Source organism: Myotis myotis, unplaced genomic scaffold (genome assembly GCF_014108235.1).
Source record: "Myotis myotis isolate mMyoMyo1 unplaced genomic scaffold, mMyoMyo1.p scaffold_m19_p_1, whole genome shotgun sequence".
NCBI lineage: Eukaryota > Metazoa > Chordata > Mammalia > Chiroptera > Vespertilionidae > Myotis > Myotis myotis.
In genome coordinates this window covers 152,201,950-152,225,188 of record NW_023416313.1, presented here as the reverse complement: position 1 = coordinate 152,225,188, position 23,239 = coordinate 152,201,950, and the positions used below count along the sequence as shown (strand labels likewise).

General features: G+C 46.5%; 2 protein-coding genes across 2 annotated transcripts in view; one reads left to right on the top strand and one right to left on the bottom strand.

Moving 5' to 3' along the window:
• Positions 1-8,657, bottom strand: part of AVEN (apoptosis and caspase activation inhibitor) — a 174,898-nt gene extending 166,241 nt beyond the window's left edge. Inside the window, exon 1 of the mRNA XM_036296386.1 lies at positions 8,325-8,657. Coding sequence (XP_036152279.1) covers positions 8,325-8,561 — 237 coding nt within the window. The 5' untranslated portion in view covers positions 8,562-8,657. The remainder of the gene's footprint in view (positions 1-8,324) is intronic.
• An 11,873-nt stretch (positions 8,658-20,530) lies between these two features.
• On the top strand, positions 20,531-22,814 carry CHRM5 (cholinergic receptor muscarinic 5). The gene has a single exon (XM_036296375.1). The coding sequence runs from the start codon at positions 20,662-20,664 to the stop codon at positions 22,249-22,251; it is 1,590 nt and encodes a 529-aa protein (XP_036152268.1). The 5' UTR covers positions 20,531-20,661; the 3' UTR covers positions 22,252-22,814.
• The last annotated feature ends 425 nt before the right edge of the window (positions 22,815-23,239 follow it).

Sequence of the window (23,239 nt, the reverse complement as noted above, 5' to 3'; positions counted from 1 at the left end):
ATCTAATAAAGAGGAAATATGCTAATTGACTATCACACCTCACAAGACGGCAGCACTGACAGCCAATAGAGGGAATTTGCTAATTGACTGTCACACCCTCACAAGATGGCGGTGCCCACAGCCACAAGATGGCAGCACCCAGTTCCCTTAGCCTCGCCTCATCCAGCCTGAGTCCCCAGTCCTCTCAGCCACACTGGGGGGCAGCAGGCACGACGTGCCTCATCCAGCCTCAGTCCCCCCGTCCCTTCAGCCCTGCCTCATCCAGCTAGAGTCCCCCTGTCCCCTAGCCCTGTAGGGAAAGGCAGTTGGGGTCAATCAGGCCAGCAGGGAAGGGCAGCTGGGGACGATCAGGCCAGCAGGGGAGCAGTTAGGGGCAATCAGGCAGGCAGGCAGGCGAGTGGTTAGGAGCCAGCAGTCCCGGATTGTGAGAGGGATGTCCCAAATTGGAGAGGGTGCAGGCTGGGCTGAGGGACACCCCTCATCCCGCTCCCTGTGCATGAATTTCGTGCACCAGGCCTCTAGTTTATTAATCATTATTTTCCATATTCACAACTGTAAACCTACTTTTGCCCCACCCTGTGTATTACATTGAATTAAGTTCCGTAGGAGATGCAGAATTAAAACACAAGCTAATTATGTGCATATATGCATAACCGATGGACACAGACAATAGTGTGGTGAAGGTCTGGGGGCACGGGGGCAGGGTAGAGGAGATCAGTGGGGGAGAGCAAGGAGACATCTATGATACTTTCAACAATAAAGATAATTTTTTTAAAAAACACAAGTTAAAGGGAATAAGGAATAATGTAAATCTTCTCACTGGTAAAGAGTTGAATGTGATTCTTAAATGAATGATGGTGACTATGTAATAGCAATGATGTGATGGTTCCATTTAATATGTCTATATATATATATACAATATGCTGGAAATTTTATATTCTGAAACTATCTGAACCATTGACTCAAAATGTTAGATAGAAATGTTAAAGTACAGCATCATTCATAATTTATCAAAAATAGTTCAGGCAGAATACAAGCAGAAAGTATTAAGAACCAGTTAGCTGTATCAATAATGGAAATATGCCCCTGACCGGTTTGGCTCAGTGGATAAAGTGTCAGGTCGTGGACTGAAAAGTCCCGGGTTCGATTCCGGTCAAGGGCTTGGTTGCAGGCGTGCAGGAGGCAGCTGATCAATGTTTCTCTCTCATCAACGTTTCTAACCCTCTATCCCTCTCCCTTCCTCTCTGTAAAAAATCAATAAAAATATATATTTTTTAAAAATAATGGAAATATGTAAGTGAAATGATGGTAAGAAAAACAAACCTCAAAACGGTACACACTAGAAAGGATAAGGATGCCAAAACATTACAGTGTCTGAGCAGCAGTTTGCAACAGGAGAGTCAATTTCATGGGTTTTGAAGAGCTAATCTTAAAGCAATTTTGGGAGGATACTTAAGCACATTCAGCTTTTAACCAAAAGTACTTCATTCTTTCTAGGAAGGAAGGAAGGGAGGGAGGGAAGGGAAGGGAGGGAGGGAGGGAGGGAGGGAGGGAGGGAGGGAGGGAGGGAGGGAGGGAGGAGGAGGAGGGAGGAGGAAAGAAAAGAAAAGAAAAGAAAAGAAAAGAAAAGAGAAGAAAAGAAAAGAAAAGAAAAGAAAAGAAAAGAAAAGAAAAGAAAAGAAAAGAAAAGAAAGAAAGCTCATTTAGTTTGAGCTTTTAATCTCTGTCTGACACTATAAGGGTGACTCCTTCCAGCAACAATGAAGGGGCAAGTGCCTTAGAAACCTGCCAGCAACTTTGATTTGACATCTGTCTTCTTCCAGGTTCATAGTAAACTTGAACATCAAAGTCAGAGATTCCTTTTACTGAGTGAAATGGTAGCAATAAAAATGTCAAATGTCAAATCCTCAGGCAAAGGGTTTACACTATTGTTTGCAAAGCAAAAGTTTGGTCAGGAAAAAATGCCTCAAATTACTACCTTCCTTAATGCAGCTATAAATAGCTACCTTATCTTTTATTAGACATCCTATGTAATAAAAGCCTAATATGCTAAATGTCTGGTCATCCATTCAACCAATCAAAGCATAATATACTAATGATATGCTAAGGCCGCTCAACCACTCACTATGACGTGCACTGACCACCAGGGGACAGAGAATCAACCGGTCGACCAGTCACCATGATGTGCACTGACCACCAGGGGGCAGACACTCCGACCAGTAGGTTAGCTTGCTGCTGGGGTCCAGCCAATCGATACTCAGCAAGACGGGCAGGACACGACCTGGAGCCCTCCCGCGGTCCCTCCCCAGCTGGCCAACCTCTTGTGTCCCCGATCATGCACCGGTGGGATCCCTCGGCCTGGCCTGCGCTCTCTCGCAATCCAGGACCCCTCGGAGGATGTTGGAGAACTGGTTTCGGCCCGATCTCGCACAACACAGGAGCTGCCCCCTGATGGTCAGTGCACTCCCACAGGGGGAGCGCTGCTCAGCCAGAAGCCAAGCTCACAGCTGGCGAGTGCAGCAGCGGTGGCGGGAGCCGCTCCCATCTCCACAGCAGTCAGACTTCCCCCGAGAGCTCTCAGACTGCGAGAGCGCACAGGCCGAGCTGAGGGACGCCCTCTGTGTGCACAAATTTCATGCACCAGGCCTCTAGTAAATTATTAAAACACTAGAGGCCCAGTGCACAGATTCGTACACCTTGACGTAGCCTGCGAGGATCGGGCCAAAACCGGCAGTCCAACACCGCCTGCTGCTACTGCCTGCCACTCCTGCTTATCCCCGCCCCGCTGCACCTGCCACCGCCACTGCCACTCGGTAGGCTCGCTGCCACTCTGCTGTGGTGTCCAGGCTTCAGCAGCCAGCCATGAGGCACCTGCGTCTGGTGCCTGTTGGTCGGCTGAGCAGCACTCCTTCTGTGGGAGCACAGTGACCACCAGGGGGCAGCTCCTGCATTGAGCATCTGCCACCTGGTGGTCAGTGAGCATCATAGCAGCTGGTCGACCAGTCGTTTGGTCGCTTAGGCTTTTATATATACAGATTAGAGGCCCCATGCACGAAATTTCTGGAAGAGTAGGCCTTCCTTCCCCCAGCTGCCGACACCGGCTTCCCTCCAGCACCCGGGACCCAGGCTTCCCTCCTCTGGCCGCCAGCAGGCACCCGGGACCTGAGCTGCTTCCCTCCTCTGGCTGCCAGCAGGCACCCAGGACCCGGGCTGCTTCCCTCCTCTGGCCGTCTGCACGCACCCGGGACCCAGGCTGCTTCCCTCCTCCAGTCACTGGCAGGCACCCAGGACCCAGGCTGCTTCCCTCCAGCCCCGGCTTCATCAGGAAGGACGTCCAGAATGACATCCAGAAGGATGTCAGGTCTAATTAGCATATTACCCTTTTATTATTATAGATGATTAAAAGCAGCTGCCATATAAATATGGAGCAAGAAAGCTAAGATCTGACATCCACAATAACTAAAGATGGTATCAGTATTACCTTAAAGCCTTATAACCATATCGAAACATCAGGAAAAAACAGGTGTGTGAAAAGCATCACTCAACAGTCCTCCACACACCCCCCTTTTCAAATCTCAAAGTCACTCAAGAGGCACGTTAGGGTAGTCATTGAAAGCACAAGTCCTCAAACCAAAATGCCTGGGTTGAATCCAGGCATTGCAATTTGCTGGCTGAGTGGTAAAGGATAAATTATTTAACCTCTCCTAACTGTGAGTTACTTAACTGTGCCTAAGTTTTCTCATCTCATACCAAGTGCTCAATAATTGTGAGTTACTATCATTAACTATAAGGAGGAAAAGAGAGGGGGGAAATTCCAAAGAAAGCCAATAGGCCTTGACTTTCTCTTTGCTAATAGCTCATCAAAAAGATGAATATAATACTAACAAACCCCAGTATCTGGGTTGTTTGTGGGGGTTTTTTTAATAAAAAAAATTTTAAGTATACATTGCATCAAGTACCTCATGCTCCCAGTAGGTATTCAATGAAGATAATTAGTCTTATGATATACTAGAGGCCTAGTGCATGAATTCATGCATCAGTGGGGTCCCCCAGCCTGGCCTGCGGCATCGGGCCAAAACTGGCTCTCCAACATCCCCCGAGAGGTCCCAGATTGCAAGAGGGTGCAGGCCAGGCCGAGGGACCCCACCAGTGCATGATTGGGGCTGGGGAGGGACATAGGAGGTGGCCACCCAGGGAGGGACCACGGGAGGGGTCCAGGGCATGTCCAGCCCATCTTGCTCAGTCCCGATCGGCTGGACCCCAGCAGCAAACTAACCTACTGGTCAGAGTGTGCCCCCTGGTGGTCAGTGCACATCATAGCAACTGGTTGACCAGTTGACTGTCTTCCCCCTGGTGGTCAATGCACAACATAGTGAGCTGTTGAGCAGCCTTAGCATAACATTAGCATATTATGCTTTGACTGGCTGAACAGATGACTGGATGACCAAACACTTAGCATATTAGGCTTTTATTATATAGAACTAGAGGCCCGTTGCACGAAAAGATTCGTGCAATAGGCCTTCCTTTCCCCTGGCTGCCGGCACCGGTTTTCCTCCGGCACCGGTTTTCCTCCGGCACCCGGGACCCAGGCCTTCGCTCCAGCCATCGCTGCTCCAGTCAGAGCCGCCTTCAGTCTTCACTCCACCGCTTCATGCCTACATATGCAAATTAACCGCCATCTTTGTTGGAGGTTAATTTGCATATCTAACTGATTAGCCTATGGGAGGTGTAGTGAAGGTACAGTCAATTACCATGTTTGTCTATTATTAGATAGGATGCTTACTCATACTCTGCAGGCTTTGGGTTCATACCATCTGCAGAAGGACTGATTTAGGAGCAAGAGACTCGCAGAGGCTATGTATTCAACTAAGTTACCTTGGAGTATTATGTATCTAGAAGTTTTTTTGTCTAGTTTTATTTTGTCTTGTTTTCCATTTACAAGCCATGTATCTGTCGTGGTCGGTCTAAAACAGAAAGCAAAGGCTGTATGTAAACAGTACTAAATTCCAGAGTTAGGCACCTGGTCCTTACATAGCTAAAACTCTATTATGATTTTTTTCTTTCTGATCATTTCAATTAATCTCCATTTTTGGCACAAATGCACCATGAGATGTGAGAACAAGAAGGTCTCAGGTAGGCCATCCATCTTGTCCCATTTAGTCTTTAGGCACCAATCATGTTATTGTTAGCAAGCCTAAATATGAACAGTACTTCAGAATCTGAAGACCTTACAGGTCACTAACCCAAACCAAAATGAAGGAATAATCTTTCCCACATCTCTTCAGCCAGCTTTGCCTAAAAACATGATGGTGGGGCACGGTCCCTCCTGGGAGCAAGCCAGTGCTTTTTCCTCCCCCTCCCCCACCCCCCACCCCCAAAAAATATGATGGTGGTGGTAACAGTGGTAGAAGTGGTGGGGGCTGCAACTGTTATTTATGCCCCAGGCACTGTGCCACAGATTCACATACACTAACACATTGAATCAAACTGTGAAGTGAGAAACTCCTAAAAGAAAATATAAAAAACGAAATTTTAAAAACCATTCCAAAAAGATAAAGCCTAAAACTTTAACAGAAAGGGTTACAATATTAGCATAAATGAAAAGAATATTATTCATCCTCTAAATCAGTGGTTCTCAACCTTGGCTGCACATTAGAATCACCTGGGAATCTTTTTAAAATCCTGATTTCTGCCCTAACTGGTTTGGCTCAGTGGATAGAGCATCGGCCTTCGGACTCAAGGGTCCCAGGTTTGATTCCGGTCAAGGGCATGTACCTTGGTTGCAGGCACATACTCAGTAGGGAGTGTGCAGGAGGCAGCTGATCGATGTTTCTAACTCTCTATCTCTCTCCCTTCCTCTCTGTAAAAAATCAATAAAATATATTTTTAAAAAAAAAATCCTGATTTCTGGGCCTCATCCTCCAGAAATTCTGTTTCTTTGTTACTATTGTTGTGGCCCTACCCCATAACAAAGAAACAGAATTTCCGGATGATGAGGCCCAGAAATCAGGATTTTAAAAAGATTCCCAGGTAATTCTAATGTGCAGCCAAGGTTGAGAACCACTGCTCTAAATGATAGACCGTCGTTTTATTCAATTTAGTTCAACACAGATAAATACAACAGAAGCACCTTCATTCACTCACTTTAACGAGGTAGAGACAGTTATTAAAGGCCTTTGCACCAGACACTTCAGTAAGTCCCAAAAGAACCATTACTACAATTTCTACCCTATATAATAAAAGCCCAATATGCTAAGTGTCTGGTCATCTGTTTGGCCGTTCAACCAATCAAAGCATAATATGCTAATGATATGCTAAGGCTGTTCAACTGCTTGCTATGATGTGCACTGACAACCAGGGGGCAGACGCTGACTCTCCAACCAGTAGGTTAGCTTGCTGCTGGGGTCCTATCAATTGGAACTGAGTGAGATGGGCTGGACACACTCTGGAGCTTCCCGCAGTCCCTCCCTGTCTGGCCAACCTCCCATGTCCCTCCCCGGCCCCGATCATGCACGGGTGGGGTCCCTCGGCCTGGCCTGCGCCCTCTTGCAATCTGGGACCCCTCGGGAGATATCAGAGAGCCAGTTTCGGCCCAAAGCTATGACGCACACTGACCAGCAGGGGGCAGACGCTCAGTGCAGGAGCTGTGCCCTGGTGGTCAGTGCGCTCCCACAGGGGGAGCGCTGCTCAGCCAGAAGCTGGGAGAGCGCAGTGGCAGGAGTGCACCGGGCCTCTAGTTAAAACATGATCCCTGTAGACAAGGAGTGCCTACTTTGTTCTCAGTAAAGTGGTGATTGGTTCACAATAATTAAGAGATAAAATGTAGTGGAGTCCAGGGCAACTCAGTATAAATCCCAGCTCTGCCACCAGCTATGACAGTAGGCAAGTCTGTTAACCTGTCAAATTGAAGATGTTACATATATACGTATACATAAAGTTGTTTAAATAACTTTAAGCTGCTTTAAAAATAAAGTTATTATAGTTATATAAAGTTACATGTATATATAAGTAATGTTGTTACAAAGGTAACATGTGCACACTAAATTGGCCTGAGTTTCCCTCATTCCCTGATAACCTGGCACTAAGTATTTCTTCATACCTCACTCATATTTTACTTCTTACCTACCTTGATCTCAACAAGGTTAAGTATGTTACACTTGAAATCTTCTTCCAACTCTGTATTTCTGTATACAACTATCTTCAGGGACGTCTTACCTACTGTGCCCTGAAGATATAGCAAGTAATGCAGTTATAGGAAATTTTGCCTCAATACAGAAATTGTTTTTACCTATGCACATGAGAATTCAAAACATAAAGGCAGTTTTGTACTATAAATGTTAAAATAACAGCAGAACAGCTCACAAAAAGACAGTAATCTAACTCCTTCAGCTGGGATATCAGTAGAGTAGCAGTTTGTCCATATCTTTCCCTGCCGTGATCTCTAAGAACTTTCCTTATGAATGTGTTACATTGACAGACCGATCACATCGCTATTAAAATTCGGCCCTGATTGCTGAAACACTTGATTGAAAATGCAAAAAGACAAAGGCCAGTGGCCTGATTCCTACATATATATATATATTAAAAGAGAACTACAGTGGGGCCTTAACTTACGAGTGTCCCAACTAACGAGTTTTTTGAGATACCAGCTGTCTCTCCGCTGATTTTTTGCATTGAGTTGATAGAGTAATTTGAGTGAACGAGCTCCTTAACGAGCTCCGTCTCCGAACGAATTAAACTCCTAAGTCAAGGTCCCACTTTAAAAAGAGAGAGAGAACTATGCATCTGATCCCATCCCCAAGTAGTACGAGTCCAGTCCATCCTGGCCACTATTTCATTCTATAAACATTTATTATGTGCCAACTGTGTGCCAGGCATAGCACAGTGAACACAACAGACTAAAAAATAAATTAAAAAATCCCTTCTCTCCTAATTGCAGGAACGTCTCCCTGTAGGTAAGGCTGCCCAAGCGTTAAGTCCTGGAGACCACGCCCTGGCCTCACTCCCACCCACTCACACTGACACCCACCGAACCCAACAGGCCCCCGAGGCTTGAGCCCCGACACCGCCTCGGGCCCTGGGTTCTGCACTACGGTCCCGGGACCCGTTGGGCCGGCGGGGAAGTCCACGGACTGAGTCCGGGGCGAGAGGCGAACCCACGGAGGCGCCACGTGCGCGCCCGGCGCGCGCTCCCCGCCCCGCCCCGCCCCGCGCAGGCGCCGCCGCCAGCCCCGCGCGCGCGCCCAGGACGCCAGTCACGGCTCTTGGCTCGCGACCCGGACCCCACCAGCCCGGTCCCGACTCCCCCCACCTTCGCCTCTTACCGGCGCTCTGCCTCCGGCGCCCCGGCCTCCCTGCTCCCGGCGTCCGCCCCGCGGGGCGCCTCGTCCACGGCCGCCGCGGAAACCCCGACCGCGGCCCCGGCGGCCGCCTCCGTCCCCGCCGCCGCCTCTCGCCACCGCCGCCGCGGCCCCCGCCCTCTCGCGGTCGCGATCTCCGCCGGGCCGGTCGCGGCCGGGCCGGCGTCCGTGGCCGCCCCGAGCTCCGCGGTCCGCCTGCATCTGGCCGGGGCCGGCGGTGCTGAGCGCCCGGGGCCGGGCCACGCGGAGACGCCGCGCCCCACCGGAAGCTGCCGCGAGGGGCTGGTGGCTGCAGCGCGGCGTGCGGGACGGAGCCCGGGGCGGGGGCGGGGCGGCTCGGGCCGGGCCAGGCCGGTGGGAGGACAGTGAAAGGGCAGATTATAGAACAGTCTGTATAATATAAACTCGTTTTTGTAAAAAAGTATATATATACACACACACAAATATGGGTGTATTTGCATAAAACTACTTTTGCAGTTTAATCTCCTGATTATTAAGAATGAATATAATTTTAAATGGACTGAACTCGGGGTTCACGAGCAGGTGTGGAGGTAAAGGGGGTGGGTCTCTGGGGAGAGGTGGTGCGGACTGCAGCCAGCAGCCAGGAGCGGGAAGATCGGCACCAAACGAGTTCCCAAGAGGAAGCCTGCGGAGCAACCGCTGTAGCTCACTCTTAGCACAGGAGCGTGAGACCCCGCTACAGCCCGTTACCCACAGAAACAAGCCTAGCGACCTAGCTCGCCTGATGTAGCAGGGCGGGGCAACGGGGAACTAGCATTCTCTCTCACCGCAGCCTATTCGAGTTTTCACTTATTCAGCAGAAATTTTTTTGAGACTCATTATTTAATGTTTGGTTTCTTTTATACCTAAATAGTAGTCCATTTTATGGATCAGTCTATATTTTTAACCAAGGGGAAGAAGGGCAATTAGTTATAAGGGCACATGGGAGTCATTTTTAACTTTGTATTACAGAAACCACATGAAATAAAACCAAGGACTTAAAATGTCCATCATCCAATCAGTGTTGCAAAATAAGTGTTTTTTTCCTCTCCAGTCTTTTCTGGATTAAAAAATACACACACACAAAGACACACACACACAAATGTAACACTATTCATTGTTTTAGTTGTCTACTCAGTGTCAGGCACAGTGCTAGGTCCTGAAGATTACAACAAAACAAAACAAACAACAACAAAAACATTGTCTGCCCTCAAATAGCTCACTTCCCACAAGAAAAATACTGCTGTAAACAGATGATTGCCGTAGTGTGCTGAGTACAGTGAGTGGATCAAGGTGAAGGCCCAGGGAGGAAAATTTAACCTACATCTAAGTGAGTAGTTGCCCAAGGCTTCATGAGAAATAGACCCTTAAGCCAGGGCCTGAGGGTTGAGCAGGAGTTTGCCTGATTGATATTCTCTGGAAGAGAATTAGAATTCTAGGCAAAGGCATTTGGAAATCATTGGGAAAATGTAGGCCACAAATAGGGCCTGAATTAAGTTGAGCGCCAAGGAGGCAGATAATAGGGACAGAAAGGAGATGGAAGAATTAACAGGACTTCGTGTCCAATTGTAAATGGGAAGGTCGGGGAGATGAGAAGTTAGGATTGATGCCCAGGTTTCTAGCTTGAATGACCAAGTAGTTGATGCCATTAGTCAAGAGAGGGAATGCAGGAGAGAATGTCAGGATAATAGTATTTTTTTAATATATTTCTATTGATCTCAGAGAGGAAGGGAGAGGGAGAGAGAGAGAGAGAAACATCAATGGTGAGAGAGAATAATTGATTGGCTGCCTCCTGCACGCCCCCCACTGGGGATGGAGTCTGCAACCAGGGCATGTGCCCTGGCCTGGAATCGAACCATGACCTCCTGGTTCATAGGTCGATGCTCAGCCACTGAGCTATGCTAGCAGGGCAGGATAATAGTATTTTTTAATTCTGCATTTTTCTGTGTTGCTGCTTTTTTTTTTTTTCTTAACAGTAGACACTTATTTCTACACTAGAGGCCTGTTGCACGAAGAGATTCGTGCAATAGGCCTTCCCTTCCTCTGGCTGCCGGAACCGGTTTTCCTCCGGCACTCGGGACCCAGGCCTTCGCTCTGGCCGGAGCCGCCTTCCGTCTTCCGTCTTCGCTGCTCCAGCTCGCCTTCAGACTTCGCTCCGCAGCTTGGAGCCTACATATGCAAATTAACTGCCATCTTTGCTGGCGGTTAATTTGCATATCATGCTGATTAGCCCATGGGCGGCATAGCGAAGGTACGGTCAATTATCCTGTTTGTCTATTATTAGATTAGATTTTTTTTTTCTTATTCTTTCCCTCCCTACACTTCTCCAGCCTTTCCCTTTTTATTCGTTCCTCCAGGCTCTATTTCCCCTCCCCCCCTTTGTCCCCCTTGTCTCTACTTGTAACATTAAGACTTACCATGCATTCAGGATTAAGGTATTCATTCCCATGTTAAACTCAAATTAAGTAATCCTACCTCTAGAGAAACACTAAAACAACAGGAAAATGAGAAGAGTAGAGAGAATTGTATCCTTTTCTCTGCACACCATAAAGGAGCTAACAGGAGATACAGATGGATATCAATATTTTTTAAGAATCCAGTGGACATAAAAAAAAAAAAAAGAATCCAGTGGACAACCTGTCCCCCTTGTGTGGCCAGAACTGATAATGGTTTGGTACATTGTCTCTTCCTAATTCTATGGTCAGTGACATAAAGCTGATATCTTGAAATGGGCCACAGTGGAAACTGTTACACCACAGAAATTGGCAAATTTCTGCCAATCCACTTTGTTGGGGGTGGAGGCAGAAACAGGTTGTTAAGTTTCACGCACACCACAGATTTAGGCTCTCATCAAGGTGAACATCCACATATAAACCTCATGCCAGACATCAGCACAAATCAAGAGTTTCTTAACTTGGGCATATTTAGAGATAGATCATTTTCTGTGGTGGTAGCTTGTCCTGTGCATTAGGGTTTAAGAGGATCCCAGCCTCTACCGCTCAGTTGTCCCCCTTATGAACAAGGGATGTGTTCCAGACCCCAGCAAAGGCCTGAAACTGGGGATAGTACTGAACCCTATACACTGTATCTACAGACCTAAGATAAAGTTTAATTTATAAATTAGACAACAATAGCCCTAGCTGGTTTGACTCAGTGGGTAGAGAGCTTCGGCCCTTGGACCCTAGGGTCCCTGGTTCAATTCCTGTCAAGGGCATGTACCTCAGTTGCAGGCTCATCCCCTGCCCCGGCCTTGGTCGGGGTGTGTGCAGGAGGCAACTAATCTACATGTTCCTCTCACATTGATATTCCTCTCTGTCTTTCCCTCTTTCTTCCACTCTCTCTAAAAATCAGTGGAAAAATACCCTCAGGTGAGGATTTAAATAAATAAATAAATAATAAAATTAGACAATAACAATAAAACAACATGACAATATGCTGTAATAAAAATTATCTGAGCCTGGCCAATGTTACTCAGTGGTTGAGCATCAACCCATGACGGTTCGATTCCCAGTTGGGGGTTGGGGGCTCGATCCCCAGTAGGGGGCGTGCAGGAGCCACTGGTCACTGCTGCCCCCCCTATCGCCATCTTCCCCCCCCCAACCCCCCACCCCCCCCCGCACTTGCCTTGGCTGGCCTCCCGCCAACCGGTTGTTCCACCATTCAGTCGATTTGCGTATTATGCTTTTATTATATAGGATATGGCATTTTCTCAACTTACTGACCATGGAACCATTTTTTTTTTTCAATCAAGCATCTTGAAAGTGTCTTAATGAGCAGACTTTGAGGAAGACTGTGTTAGCCTGTTATTCTGTTTTGCTGGTTGGGAACAATTTGCTCTGCCCCTAGAAGAACACCAGCTACACAAACTAAAGGGAAACATATCACTTGCACCACAAAGTATCTCAAACAGCCAGTATCTCAAACACCAAAGTACTGCCTCATTGTCTCATCCCACTTTGTCCCCTAATGGACCATGCCTCCGGTCCATTCCCACACCATTCCTGATGTCCTTCCTGCCAGATTGCTTGCTGCTCTATAATGAATATTACCGTGTCAGGCACTTTGAGAAACACTTAACATGGATTATCTCATTTAATCCTTAAAATATTCCTGTGAGGTAATGACTCTTTATTATCCCCACTTTAAAAGTGTGAGTCTGAAACTTAGAGAGGTTAAGTAATATGCTGAAAGTCATAGCTCAAAGCTGTGATTTGAACCTGAAGCACCCAATGCCAGGTTCAGTTGTATAATTATGAGATGATGTTGCCACTCTAAATGAGCTGATCTTCCGTGTATCAACGTGTTTATTCTGCTTATCAGAGAGAGAAATAGAAAGAGGAAGAAATTTTTAAAGAATAGGTTCATGCAACTGTGGGGGCTAGCAAGTCTGAAATGTGCAGTGCAAGACAGAGGGCTAGAAATTCCAGCAGGAGTCAGTGCCATAGTCTTGAGTCTGGAGGCAGAATTCCTTCCTCTTTGGCGAACCTCAGTCTTTTCCCTTATGGCCTTCAACTGATGGGATGCGGCTCACCCACATTTTGAAGGGTAATCTGCTTTACCTGAAGCCTACTGACTAAATGTTATTCACATCTAAAAAATGCCTTCACAGCAACATCTACATGGCTGTTTGACCAAGCAACTGGGTACCATAGCCTAATCAAGTCGACAAATACAATTAACCATCACATTATGTAAAATACAAAACCATAGAAATGTAGGCATCTTAGATTGTATAGTCCAATTTCCTTATTTTTGCAAATAAAGCATCAGGTCAGAGAGGATATGCACTCAATTTATCTGTTATAAATTGCTCACTAAAATTAAGTGGTAATTAAATCTTCCAAAACACCAATTATTTCTATTTTGAAGACTTGATTAGAACAACTCATCAAGCAGTCAGTTCATTTTATTTTTTTTTAATTAAATCTTTATTGTTCAGATTATTACATTTGTTCCTCTTTTTTCCCCCCATAACTCCCCTCCTCCCAGTTCCCGCCCCACCCTCCGCCCTCACTCCCCACCCACTGTCCTCATCCATAGGTGCACGATTTTTGTTCAGTCTCTTCCCACATCCCCCACACCCCTTTCCCCCCCAAGAATAGTCAGTCCACTCCCTTTCCATGCCCCTGATTCTATTATAATCACCAGTTCATTCTGTTCATCAGATTATTCACTTGATTTCCAGATTCACTTGTTGATAGATGTGTATTTGTTGTTCAAAATTTGTATCTTTACCTTTTTTTTCTTCTTCCTCTTCTTACAGGATACCTTTCAGCATTTCATATAATACTAGTTTGGTGGTGATGAACTCCTTTAGCTTTTTCTTATCTGTGAAGCTCTTTATCTGACCTTCAATTCTGAATGATAGCTTTACTGGATAAAGTAATCTTGGTTGTAGGTTCTTGGCATTCATAACTTCGAATATTTCTTGCCACTCCCTTCTGGCCTGCATAGTTTCTGTTGAGAAATCAGCTGACAGTCGTATGGGTACTCCCTTGTAGGTAACTGACTGTCTTTCTCTTGCTGCTTTTAAGATTCTCTCTCTGTCTTTTGCTCTTGGCATTTTAATTATGATGTGTCTTGGTATGGTCCTCTTTGGATTCCTTTTGTTTGGGGTTCTCTGTGCTTCCTGGACTTGTAAGTCTATTTCTTTCACCAGGTAGGGGAAGTTTTCTGTCATTATTTCTTCAAATAGGTTTTCAATATCTTGCTCTCTCTCTTCTTCTGGCACCCCTATAATTCGGATGTTGGTCCACTTGAAGCTGTCCCAGAGGCTCCTTACGCTATCTTCGTATTTTTGGATTCTTTTTTCATTTTGCTTTTCTGGTTGGGTGTCTTTTGCTTCTTCGTATTTCAAATTGTTGACTTGATTCTTGCAATCCTCTAGTCTGCTGTTGGGAGTCTGTATAATATTCTTTATTTCAGTCAGTGTATGCTTAATTTCTAGTTGGTTCTTTATCACAACATCGAGGGTCTCATTAGATTTCTTGTAGATCTCATTAAGTTTATCGGTAGTTTCTAGAAAATTATTGAAAGACCTTAAAAGTGTGGTTTTGAACTCTATATCCAGTAGTTTGCTTTCCTCCATTTCTGTCATTTGTGTCCTTTTTCTTTGTCACCGCATTTTTATGCTTCCCTTTGTTGATACAGTGGTTTTCTGTGCTGTGTCCTGTAGGGCCCAGTGGTTCAGCCTCCCCAATTACCTGAGGAGGACACTCTTGGTGCACCCCCTTGTGGGCTTTGTGCATAGTCTGTTGTAGTTAAGCCTTGATTGTTGTAGGTATCACTGGGAGGAATTGGCCTCCAGGCCAATTGGCTGTGAGAATCAGCTGTGTCTGCAGTGGGAAAACTGTGCTGGAGACACCCCTCTGGGGCAAGACTTGTTTCAATGGGGCTTTGGTGCTCACTGAGTCTGCCCCCTGAGTGTGTCCTTTATGTTTCCACGGAGCTGCAAACTGGATGGTCCCACTCTGACCTCTGGGCTTCCTGGGTCCTGGATCTCTAGGGAGGTGCTAATCTAGCCTTTGCCTGAGGCTATCCAGCAAAAGCCTCCCTGCAGGGCTTGGGCGGGGCGGGTCCCATGGGATCAACAGGGGGCGGCTAGCAGCTATGGCTGCTCTCAGTCCTGCTCTCAGAGGCTCTGCCTCTCAGTGTCCTGGTAATCGCTGCAAGCCCCTCGGAGAGAAAGCTGCCCTCGAGTTCCAACCGCTGTCAGACAGTCCTGCTTCTCCCGTATGAGTCTGGGTCCCTAGAGACTCGCCCAGAACTGGAGCTCAGAGCCTGAGACTCCCTCCCGATTGAAAACGACAACCGCACCCTCAGCCGCCAGCCCGCTCCTCGCGCACCTCCACACCTTAGTATTTTACTACCGCACTGCGCCTCCTCTGAGTCTCGGTATGCTTTTCTCTTTCCTTCTAGTTGTGGAATTTCCACTCAGCCAGCCTTCCTGTGGTTCTGGGTGATGTCCGTTTCGTCTTTTAGTTGTATTTTTGAAGTGGTTGTTCGAGGCAGCAATCTCCGGTGTTTACCTATGCCGCCATCTTGGTTTCTCAGTTCATTTTATTATGTCTCCCCAGCACCATGGATGTTGGTCCACCTTCAGAGCAGGTGGGGAGTCTGGAAATAGCTGACACAGTTCTCCCAGAAAGCAGACTTGTCTCTCAGGTCCACTCCTGTCCCTCCTCACCTCACCCTCAACCACTCTAGGCTCACCTCTCACATCTCAGGCTTCCTAGTACTCAATGCCTCCTTTTGCCTCTGGGCTTACAAACAAGCTCTTCCCTTGTGAGCCTAAACATTCTTCCCCAACTCCATCCCACCCCTGTTGCCTAGCTAAAGCCCATTTATGTTTCAAGTCTTGGCTTGGAAATTTTTTCCTCAGGGTGTGTTTTCCCCACCATCACTTGACTGGGTTAGATGCCCTTCACATGTGCCCTATGGCATGCAGAACCAACCCCCAGATATTTATCTATACCCCCACTAGGGTCTTGTCCATAGTATCCCCGGCATTAGAGTCTATCACATAATAGACAGTCAATAAATATTGACTGAAAGGAGGGAGAGAGTGGGAGGGAGAGGGAGGGAGGGAGGAAAGGGGAAGGAAGGAAGGAAGGAAGGAAGGAAAGAAGGAAGGAAGGAAGGAAGGAAATTCTTGCACTTCACAGCTTAGTACTGACAACTGGAAGACAGTCTGCGATGGCATTTGCCCAGATAATTGTAGGGTATAAAGTAACTTTGTTCTTTTCAGGTTCTGGTGAGTCTGTGTCTGGTGACCTGACACTTGGGATTTACTTTGCCAGCTTTTGGATATTGGTGATACCAAGAAGTTATTGGTATAAAATAACAGGAGACTGGACCAGTGTGGTAGCAGCAGGAATGGAAAGGGACCAATAAGAGAAATATTTCATAGGTAAATTGAACTGCATTGGTCGGGATGTGAAAGAGAAGGGTGTAAGATGAGGAAGGTGGGGGAATCTGGATTCTGTTACAAGACAATATATATCTTCAGTGCCATATTGAATTTGAGATTTTAAAAATCTAAAGAGCCCTAACTGTTTGGCTCAGTGGATAGAGCATTGGCCTGCAGACTAAAGGGTCCCAGGTTCGATTCTGGTCAAGGGCATGTACCTTGGTTGCGGGCATATCCCCAGTAGGGGGTGTGCAAGAGGCAGCTGATCGACGTTTCTCTCTCATTGATGTTTCTAACTCTCTATGCCTCCTCTCCCTTCCTCTGTAAAAAATCAATAAAATATATTTTTTTTAAAAATCTAAAGATACAGTTTAAAATATAAAACAAAAAAATATATAGCCTTTCATGAATTTGTCATCTTTATATCAATTACTGTTACTAAAGAAGTCAAAACCGACCAGTAGGCAGAGCAGGTATTGCCACATAGTACGCTCTGAGGGCCATCAAAAAGCCTTCTCTCTCCACTTCCTATCATCATGCCATGGTGCCTGGAATTTTGTAATGCTATTTTCATATATCATCAAATATATATTACTAGAGGCCCGGTGCACAAAAATTTGTGCACTCGGGGGGGAGGGGGGTCCCTCAGCCCGGCCTGTGCCCTCTCGCAGTCTGGGACCCCTCGGGAGATAACGCCCTGCTGGCTTAGGCCTGCTCCCCAGTGGCAGAGGGCAGGCCCAATCCCTAGGTGCAGCCCCTGGTCGGGCTCAGAGCAGGGCCGATTGGGGAGTTGGGGCACCGCCCCCTGTCATGCACAGAGCAGGGCGGATCGGGAGGTTGAGATGCCACCCTCAGTCACGCTGAGGGTAGGGCAGATTGGGGGGTTGGGGCACCGTCCCCTGTCACACTCAAGGCAGAGTCGATGGGGAGGTTGCGGCGCCACCCCCTGTCACGCACAGAGCAGGGCCAATCGGGTTGGGGCACTGCCCCCTGTCACTCACAGAGCAGGGCCCATCAGCGGAATTGGGGCTCTGTACCCTGTCACGTACAGAGCAGGGCTCATCAGGGGGTTGGGGCACCACCCTCTATCACACACAGAGCAGGGCCGATCAGGGGGTTGGGGCGCCGTCACTCTCACACTCAGGGCAGGGCCGATGGGGAGGTTATGGCTCTACCCTGTCACACACAGAGCAGGGTGGATAGGGAGGTTGTGGCCCCGCCCCCTATCACACACAGAGCTGCAGGGCGATCAGGGGGTTTGGGCGCTGCCCCCTCTAACACTGATCCCGGTGCCAGGAGGCATATTACCCTTTTACTATATAGGGTAGAGGCCTGGTGCATGGGTGGGCGCCGGCTGGTTTGCCCTGAAGGGTGTCCTGGATCAGGGTGGGGGTCCCCACTGGGGTGCCTGGCCAGTCTGGGTGAGGGGCTGAGGGCTGTTTTCAGGCTGGGGGTGACTGAAGCTCCCAACCACTCCTCTTTTTCTTTTTTATTCTGGGCCAGCTTTAGCTTTGAGGCTTGGCTCTAGCTCTTAGGCCTCCGCTGCTGAAAGTAGGTTTCTGGCCTTTGCTTACAATGTTGCGATCCTGCTGGCTGAAGCCCGGGACTAAAGCAGGTTTCTGGGGTTTTGTTTAGCTTCTATATTTGTTACATAGTTGCTTAGAGTTGCAGCTCAGAGGCCTGCAGTGGCAGGCAGGGAACGTTGGAGTCCTCCATCACTAAAGCAAGCAAGCCTCATGTTAGTTTCAAGCTGCCTGGCTGTCGGCCGCCATCTTGGCTGGCAGTTAATTTGCATATAGCCCTGATTAGCCAATGGGAAGGGTAGTGGTCGTACGCCAATTACCATGTTTCTCTTTTATTAGATAGGATATGCACACATTATTGTTTGGAAGGAAAGATAAGAAATGGTAACTGGCCCTAGCTGGTTTGGTTCAGTGGATAGAGCGTCAGCCTGTGGACTGAAGGGTCCCAGGTTCGATTCTAGCCAAGGGCTCATGCCCGGGTTGCAGGCTCCATCCCCTATAGGGGGCATGCAGGAGACAGCCAGTCAATGATTCCCTCTCATCATTGATGTTTATCTCTCTCTCCCTCTTCCTTCTTCTCTGAAATCAATAAAAAGACATTAAAAAAAAAAAGCTTAAAAAAAATGGTAACTGGTTACCTCTGGAAAAGGGGTCATAGAGAGTATGGAGGTCAGAGGTGGGAGGAAGACCTATCTTTTACTGTTTTCCCATTTGTAACCATTGAAGCCTTTATCATGTACATAAATTTGTAAACTAGAAAATAAAATTTTCTTTTTAGATTTGGAATTTATCAATGGGGAGTTGATTAAATAAATTATAGTATATCCATTAAGTGAAATAATGCAAAAAATATTTCTTTGATCCTGAAGACTTACTGATGCAAAAGAAGTCTGTGATGATTTAAGTAAAAAACAACATTCAGAAATAAAAAGCCACTTACAAAAAAAAAAACAAAAAAACATTCAGAGTGTAAACATTAAAAATTCACCCACTTAAAGAAAATTCACCCACTTAAAAATAACTGTATTTAAATGTTGGTTAGTATATGCATAAAGAAAACCTGTCAAAATACACACTAACCTGTTAGTACTGAAAGTCGGAACAGAGGAGACTTTTGTTTTCTAAGTTATACATTTGGACATTGCTTCAACTTTTACAAAGAGCATATTACTTTATAGTCAGATTTTAAAAAGATATTTGGCCCTGAGCAGAAGGGTCCAGGTGTTGCTCAATGGTTGTTCAATGGTTAGAACATTGGCCCACGCACTGAAGGTCCCGGGTTTGACTCCGGGTTAAGGGTTGCAGATTCAATCCCAGCCCGGTCAGGGTGAGTTCCGGAAACAACCAATCGATGTATCTCTCTCACATCAATGTTTCTCTCTCTCTGTCTCTCTCTCTCTCTGTCTCTTTCCCTCTCTCCTTTCTACCCTCCCTCCCTCCCTTTCTCCTTTCCTCCCTTCCACTCTCTCTAAAAGTCAATAGAAAAAATATTCTTGGGTGAGAATTAACAACAAATAAATAAATAAATAAATAAATAAATAAATATTTGGGTGGTGAACACATAATACAATATACAGATGATGTATTATAGATTTGTACCAATGATTTTATTAGCCAATGTCACCCAAAAAAAATTCAATTAAAAAAATTTTAAATCATGCAAATATAAAATAAATAAAGTACAGCATAGGGAATATAGTCAATAATATTGTAATAACTATGTATGGTGTTAAATGGGTACTAGATTAATCAGGGTGATCACTTCATAAGTTTTATAAATGTCTAATCACTGTTGTATACCTGAAATTAATATAATATTGTATGTCAACTATAATTTAAAAATTATCTTAAAAAGAAAAAATAAATTAAAAAAAATTTTAAAGATATTTTAAAACATTTCTATGACATTGCAAATAGCCCAAGGGAGGGTCACCATCTTCAGCACATGAGGCAAATTTCAAACCCTCTCAATGAAAACAGGCACCCACTGGGAGTTTGTGCACTAAGTCAGGGTGAGGCTTTGTAATACAGTCTTGGCTCACAACAATGCCTCAATAATCTTTAATATCTGAATCTATAATTAAACTCAATAATCTAAATAATTGGACTATAGAGTTGATATAACTTGTCTTTTTCTCCAGTGCACGATAGGCTAAATACTTATCACCAGGAGCTTAAAAAGTGTCTGACCTTAAGGCTATTGCAGTAGAAAGTAACAATGTCACCTGCTTTCTCCTCATTAATACTCCCCAACAATTCAATTCTCTTTCCTTTTCCATTGCTCTCATCCTCCCAGTTCGTTTTTTTAAAATTGCCTTTCAGAACCACAAGAGGGCAGCAGCTTCCTGAACATGACAGGCACTCAGGCATTAATCATAAGCAAAGGGATGATGCCCTTATTAAAAAGTTCAAAACTTTAGAGGTTTGCTCTGACTAGGTGGCTCAGTTGATTAGAGTGTCCTTACATCCACTAAAAGGTTGCAAGTTGGGGCACATATGGGAAGCAATTGATGTTTCTCACACCACTGTTTCTCTCTCCCTCTCTCTCTTTCTCTCTCTTTCTCTTCCTCTCTAGCTCTTCTTGCTCTCTCCCTTCCTCTCTCTTAAAAATCAATCAATCAATCAATCTAGGGTGAGAATTTTTTAAAAACTTTAAAAATTTTATTTTAGCATCTTGCCCCAAGTGTGTATGGGACCACATGGAGTATTTTGTTAGAAGTTCTAAACAATGAGTGGGAAAGAAATTCATGCTGGCAAGTGGAGATAATGTATTTCCCTCTCTTCCAGATGCTGTCCCAGAAGAGGTGTTAGATACGAAAGAGAACAGTATAGAACCTGACTTACTCCTAATGTAAACTCCCGCACCAGGATGGAAGGAGAACCTTACCACAATGCAACTACTGTCAATGGCACCCCAGTGAATCACCAGCCTTTGGAACGCCATGGGTTGTGGGAAGTCATCACCATTGCAGCTGTGACTGCTGTGGTCAGCCTGATCACCACTGTGGGCAACGTCTTAGTCATGATCTCCTTCAAAGTCAATAGTCAGCTGAAGACAGTTAACAACTATTACCTGCTCAGCTTAGCCTGCGCAGATCTCATCATTGGGGTCTTCTCCATGAATCTCTATACCACCTACATCCTCATGGGACGCTGGGCTCTCGGGAGTCTGGCCTGTGACCTTTGGCTGGCACTGGACTACGTGGCCAGCAACGCTTCTGTCATGAACCTTCTGGTGATCAGTTTTGACCGTTACTTTTCCATCACAAGACCCCTGACATATCGGGCCAAGCGTACCCCAAAGAGGGCTGGCATCATGATTGGCTTGGCCTGGCTGATCTCCTTCATCCTCTGGGCCCCAGCGATCCTCTGCTGGCAGTACTTGGTGGGGGAGCGAACGGTGCCTCCAGATGAGTGCCAGATCCAGTTCCTCTCTGAGCCCACCATCACTTTCGGCACCGCCATTGCTGCCTTCTACATTCCTGTTTCCGTCATGACCATTCTCTACTGCCGAATCTACCGGGAAACAGAGAAGCGGACCAAGGACCTGGCCGACCTCCAGGGCTCTGACTCTGTAGCTGAAACTGAGAAGAGAAAGCCAGCTCACAAGGCTCTGCTCAGCTGCTTTGGCTGCCCGCGGCCCACGCTAGCCCAGAGGGAACGGAGCCACGCTTCCTGGTCATCCTCCCACAGGAGCACCCCTGGGAAGCCGTCCCAAGCCTCCGGCCCAAGCACTGAGTGGGACAAAGCTGAGCAGCTCACTACCTGCAGCAGCTGCCCCTCCTCAGAGGATGAGGACAAGCCCACCGCTGACCCTGTCTTCCAGGTGGTCTACAAGAGTCAGGCCAAGGAAAGCCCGCAGGAAGACTTCAGTACTGAAGAGAGCAAGGAAACTTTTGCGAAAGGTCAAGCTGAAAAAAATGACTACGACACCCCAAAATACTTCCTGTCTCCAGCAGCTGCTCATAGATCCAAGAGTCAGAAATGTGTGGCCTATAAGTTCCGATTGGTGGTGAAAGCAGATGGGACCCAGGAGACCAACAACGGCTGTCGCAAGGTGAAAATCATGCCCTGCTCCTCCCCAGTGTCCAAGGACCCTTCCACGAAAGGCCTGGATCCCAACCTCAGCCATCAAATAACCAAACGAAAGAGAATGGTCCTTGTCAAAGAGAGGAAAGCAGCCCAGACCTTGAGTGCCATCCTCCTGGCCTTCATCATCACGTGGACCCCTTATAACATCATGGTCCTGGTTTCCACCTTCTGTGACAAGTGCGTCCCCGTGACCCTGTGGCACTTGGGCTACTGGTTGTGCTACGTCAACAGCACTGTCAACCCCATTTGCTATGCGCTCTGCAACAGAACCTTCCGGAAGACCTTTAAGATGCTGCTTCTCTGCCGATGGAAAAAGAAAAAAGTGGAAGAGAAATTGTTCTGGCAGGGGAACAGCAAGCTCCCCTGAAAAGTTAACAACTCCCCTCAAAATAATGACCATCATCCACTTCCTGATTCCGGTATGTTGATGTTCAAAAAAGACACCTGTCACTTCAAGTCTCTGAGAACTTTGTAAAGGCTTGAGGTCTGTTGCCCAAAGAAAGGAGTCACACCTGCCACAGTTGCTGTCCATTGAATTATTCCTGTCTGTGACTAAGGTCGCCTGATGTCGCAGGCATTTGCCATTGAAGTGAATGGGCTTGTGGCTTCACAGGCGGGAGGCATGCTGGGTCACGGTGGACAGTGACTGAGGGGACTTTTATCTAACCTTCTGTGGGGAACAGCAGGGACCAGTTGGAGACGTCTCCCCTGTGGAAACATGTCATAGACTTTTGTGCAGTGTGTATGTGTCTATGAAGTCGTCTTGTGTCAGTGAGAACCAGGGGAATGTAAGTCAGTGTTACCTGTCAACAAGAGTGGTATTCAGTTGGCTTCTAAGGCTTTCTTTATAAACCGATCAGTATTTATTTACAAAGTATTTATTATACAGCTGTTATGTGTTCTGTGCCGTGGTATATTTTCCTGTTCCTACACCTGAGCAAAGCGCTTGCTAGTCCTTTTTACAGCTGATGCCAATTCCTGGTATCCATTGAAATCAAGCTGGTCCCCATCCTTCCTTTCAGAATCCTGCGACTGGAAGGACCTGAAACCTGATCACACCCAGTCCTAGAGAGGGGACTCTATTCTACTAATAAATATGGTCCAGTCTCCACAGTCACTTATTTTAGGTTTTACCAGTAGGGATTTTCCCTTTTTTCTTAACAAATATTGTGCATTCTATTTTGTGCCCATGTAAACCCATTTATTCATGTTCTGTTCTTGGGAAGACGGGTTGTAACACAGTCCCTCACTGATTAAAGATCTTCTCCAGGCTATTCCTCAGGGTTCTCTTAAACTGTTTTCAGCGGTCTTAATTTCTAATCTCTTTGAAAGGCAAACCTGAGGCAAATTGTGGA